General features: G+C 40.3%; 2 protein-coding genes across 2 annotated transcripts in view; one reads left to right on the top strand and one right to left on the bottom strand.

Annotated features, from left to right (window-relative positions):
• The window catches only part of LOC106876907 (putative Dol-P-Glc:Glc(2)Man(9)GlcNAc(2)-PP-Dol alpha-1,2-glucosyltransferase), a 22,673-nt gene that overhangs the window by 1,531 nt on the left and 16,276 nt on the right, over positions 1-4,866 (top strand). The window lies entirely within an intron of this gene.
• The window catches only part of LOC106876908 (EKC/KEOPS complex subunit TPRKB), a 6,139-nt gene continuing 1,732 nt past the window's right edge, over positions 460-4,866 (bottom strand). The window contains exons 2-4 of the mRNA XM_014925658.1: positions 2,979-3,101; positions 2,485-2,658; positions 460-949 (exon numbers count right to left, since the gene is read on the bottom strand). Coding sequence (XP_014781144.1) covers positions 857-949; positions 2,485-2,658; positions 2,979-3,101 — 390 coding nt within the window. The 3' untranslated portion in view covers positions 460-856. The remainder of the gene's footprint in view (positions 950-2,484; positions 2,659-2,978; positions 3,102-4,866) is intronic.

Here is a 4,866-nt window from a genome sequence, read left to right on the forward strand (position 1 = left end):
GATTTGACTGAGGACTGGTGAACCAGATGGCTGCACCAGGCTCCAATCTGATTTGGCAGAGTTTCTATAGCTGGATGCCCTTCCTAACATCAACCACTCCAAGAGTGTAGTGGGTGTTTTTACGTGCCACCGGCACGAGGGCCAGTCAGGTGGTACTGGCAACAACCTCGCTCGAATGTTTTTTCACGTGCCAGTAAGACGATGCTGGTAACGATCATGCTCAAATGGTGCTATTTACATGCCACTTGCATGGAAGCCAGACAGCTGCTCTGGCATTGATCACACTCGGACGGTGCTGTTAGCGCTCAACTGGCACGGGTGCCAGTCATAGAATTTGGTTCAATTAAGATTTCGATTTCACTTGCCCCAACAGGTCTTCGCAAGCAGAGTTTAGTGTCCAATGAAGGAGAGGTTGGCATAACAATTACAAAACAAAAGAAATGAAACCCAAGATTGTAATGATAATTATTCTAAAATATTTATTGTTAATTAAACCCAGCAGCTGTTGAGGGTGGAGGTTGAGCAATATTGATGTTTGCATTTTAAGTGTTTAGCTACATCTGCATGAAGGATCAACCTTTGAAGTTCTTGAGCCAAAGGGGAAAGCGCTTACATAGTTGCTTGACCTGCTAGAAATAGTAGCTAAACAATTCAGATCATACCCTATCGTCATAAATAAGGCAAGGACATATCAGATTATGTTAACATTATGCTGAAATGTCTTTATCATAGATGGACTTGATCAGAACTCAAAACCACAACAACACTGAAGGCTTTGTATGTAATATGTAATATGAACAATAACAAACACAGATTCAAAAGTCCAATGTTGTTCCCTCTTACCATTAGCAAATTGTCAGACTGCAATGATTTCTTTAACAGCAATTCTAGAGACAACAGCATCGACAAGGTTACCAATGTTTAATTCGTCAGCCGTAACTTTGTACATCTGCAAGTAAACAACAAAATGAATGTATAATCTATTCTTTACTACAGTGTATTAATGATACTTAGATTATTAATAACAGCAATAAGTATTTTATACAGTCCAGTAATAACTAAACACCATCTATCATAGTCATGTACTAACTACAACTGTCTAACACAGGGGTTTTCAAACTGTGGTCCGCAAGGACAAGACAGGGGGTCCGTGGACAGCAAATACTTTTTATGGGCAATTTGATTTTATATATGTTTTTTTAATCGAAATCTTTTAATTGACAATAAACCTATTTGTTAAATACTGTTAAATAAATAAATGTAAAAATATGTCATTTTAAGCAAATATTTATGTATAAATTTCATAAGCGTTTATAAGGGGGTTCCTAAGGTAAAGCCTGAAATATAAAGGGGTCCGCAAGTCAAAAAGTTAAAAAACCCCTGGTCTAACACATTCAACACTTGCTAAACACTGCTGTGTAATCATCATCATCATCATCATTTAACATAGGTCTGATGGTTTAATTGGAGCTGCAAGCCAGAGAACTGCACCAGGCTCCAATCATCTGTTTCGGCCCTTCCTAATGCCAGCCACTTTACATAGTGTACTGGGTGTATTTTATGTGTCACCAACATGGGCACCCTTTACCTGTCACTAGCACAGGCCCCCTGTATGTGTCACAGACATGAGTTTCCTCTACGTGTCACCAGCATAGGTGCTTTTTACATATCACTGGTACTGGCAACCACCAAGATTCATTTAGCTTGATGTATCTTCTCAAGCACAGCAAATCGCCAGAACCAGGAGATATTCTCTTGGAGTTAAAAAATGGTAATAATATTGAAGTGGCAACAAACATTATTTTTCAGTATTGTTACTACTTACATCTCTTATAGAGTTTTTAGAACTAGCTACTTTGCTTAATAACATCTCTTATCCAGATAGGAGCAGGAGTGGCTGTGTGGTAGGTAGCTTGCTTACCAACCACATGGTTCCGGGTTCAGTCCCACAGCGTGGCATCTTGGGCAAGTGTCTTCTACTATAGCCTCGGGCCGACCAAAGCCTTGTGAGTGGATTTGGTAAATGGAAACTAGAAGAAGCCTGTCGTATATATGTATATATATATGTGTGTGTGTATATGTTTGTGTGTCTGTGTTTGTCCCCCAACATCGCTTGACAACCGATGCTGGTGTGTTTATGTCCCTGTAACTTAGAAGTTTGGCAAAAGAGAACGATAGAATAAGTACTAGGCTTACAAAGAATAAGTCCTGGGGTCGATTTGCTCGACTAAAGGCGGTGCTCCAGCATGGCCGCAGTCAAAATGACTGAAACAAGTAAAAGAGTAATCTAGTAAAATAACTTGGTTATCATTAAGCTGGTGTTAGGAACGTAAATTGTGACTAAGGTTTGGCAGAAGATTTTAATTCAAAACTTATGAAAACAAGACATTTGTACTACAAAGCCAGAGCCAGTTTCAGCCGGGTTGGTAACGAAAGAGTTATTAAATATAAATAGCGGTGATATGGTTCACTAGATTCACTCACCTTCTTTATTTCTGTTTCATCAGAGAATTGAGGAAGCAAGGAGACCGAGACTAAGTCCCCTTTGATCTTTGTGTTCATCTGTGTCAGGACAGTGTGGTTGACATCATCAACGATGGCTGTGAATAATGTATTGTCTTTGTCACCAACACCAAACTTACGGAAGGAATCAGAAATCTGAAATATATAAAACATAATAAACATAGGCGCAGGAGTGGCTGGCTGTATGCTAAGAAGCTTGCTTCCCAACCACATGGTTCTGGGTTCAGTCCCACTGCAAGGCACCTTGGGCAAGTGTCGTCTACTGTAGCCTCAGGATTGCCAAAGCCTTGTGAGTGGATTTGGTAGATGAAAAATTGAAAGAAGCCCGTCATATATATGTGTATTTATATATATTCCCCCACACCACATTATAACACCTTCCAGTTACTGTGGCAGATGAACTTGAAATGAACTCAACCACATCATACTACAACATATTCTCAAACTGGACTTACCCCTTTCAAAGGAGACAGGCAATACAGTATCTCAGAATGAATGTTTTTGGTAATCATCTTCTTAGTACGTCTGTGATGAAGAGCCTTGTGTGCGGCTGTGAGGACTTGGAATGGGTCGTGAATCTGAAAATGAAAACAAATTTTTTTTTCAGTTTCATCGAAGAACAATAAAGTAAGATAAAATGTCTTTTTTTTATCTTTTACTTGTTTCAGCCATTAGACTGTGGCCATGCTGGGGCACTGCCTCGAAGAAGCTCAGTCGAACAAATTGACCCTAGTACTAATTTTGCTTTTTGTAAGACCAGCCAAGGAAGATGATATGCAGGGTTGACCTTGACGGAATATGAGCTCAGAACTTAAGAGACCCCAAAAAAATGTCACAAAGCATTTTGTCTGAGGCTCTACTGATTCTGACACCTCTCCACCTAAATAAATAATAAATAATTAATAATAATAATAATGATAATCCTTTCTACTATAGGCACAAGGCCTGAAATTTGGGCGAGGGAGATAGTCAATTAGATCGAACCAGTATACAACTGGTACTTCATTTATCGACCCTGAAAGGATAAAAGGGACTTTATGTTAAGATGTGCACATAAAGTGTGACATCACGAGTTCGTGATGTATCAAATATGCAAAGTAGTGGCTGTGCTCTGTGTTATGTCATAATTAACAGTGTTAGTGGTTTTCCTGCGTTTATTGGTTTTGCTGTTCTTGTTGATGATGATGCCATTGTCAGAGCTGCTTTTGTTGCTGGCCATTGCTGGTTTCGTTGTTGTTGCTGTTGAGGCTTTTGGGGACCTGGTGTTGGCAGTAAGGGACTTCCATAGTTCCCTGTCTTCTGTTGGGGACAGAAGGCTCCCAAGCGTCCATCATTCCACACAGTTGGCACTATGGCCTTCTATCCTCAACTGTAACATGTAATTTTTCCCTTCCTGGAAGACGAACGAGATCCAGGATCTTGTGAATAACTTCTGGTTGAATATGGAGGAGCATCTCCACATTGGTCTCAGACCAATTTTCACGTCGTGTCCTCTTCACTTCCAGGAGGCTGTTGCTCCTTTCCAAAATGATCGCTGCCAGAATCCACCACAGGTTTACCTCTGGTGGTATCCCTGTGATCTTTATGCACCCCATCCTCCTTTCTAAATAGGATGGATGGTGCACATATCCTTCACTCCAACAAGGAACCACAGAGTGTTTGGTGGTCAGAGCTTCAGATTTAAAGAACACTGAAATGCCTGCAGAATGTCTGGAATTATTTCTGTCAGTGCCCTTTCCACATCCGCCTGGCTTGCCATCTCTGGCCACTTCATGTTTATGGTGACGCAGTTTTCTTTGTTTCTGCCAACACTTCGTGGGGGATAGCAATATCCTCTCGCACCTTCTCCAGCCTTATTAATTTAGCTACCTCAACTACACACGTCTTTCTGAAGCAGATCCATACAAAAAAAAATTCCTTACTTTTGGCTGCTGTTGCAGCAAATGAATTGTTGATATTGTTGTCATATATTTATTCGTTGTAATGATGGCAGTGGCGGAGTTGGTTGTTGTCGAGATATTGTTACTATGTGGTGTCATTAGTTTATTCGTTGTAGTGGTGGTGGTGGTGGTGGAGTCAGTTGTAGTTGTGGTACTGATACTATGCGCTGTCTTTTGGACTGGAGGCAATTCAGCTTCATTGTTTCTTATGTTGCTGAATTTGTTGCCACTTATTGCATGTGAATTTGAACCACTGTGTGCTCGTCACCTCTTCTATTTGCAGGAAATAGGCGGAGAGCATTGCAGCATCTTGCACCTCTTTATGTGAAGCATATCTCACCTCCACTTCTATGATTTCAACAAGCCTGACTTCATTGTTTTTTTTTTTTTACTTTAAAATTAA

Source organism: Octopus bimaculoides, chromosome 5 (genome assembly GCF_001194135.2).
Source record: "Octopus bimaculoides isolate UCB-OBI-ISO-001 chromosome 5, ASM119413v2, whole genome shotgun sequence".
NCBI lineage: Eukaryota > Metazoa > Mollusca > Cephalopoda > Octopoda > Octopodidae > Octopus > Octopus bimaculoides.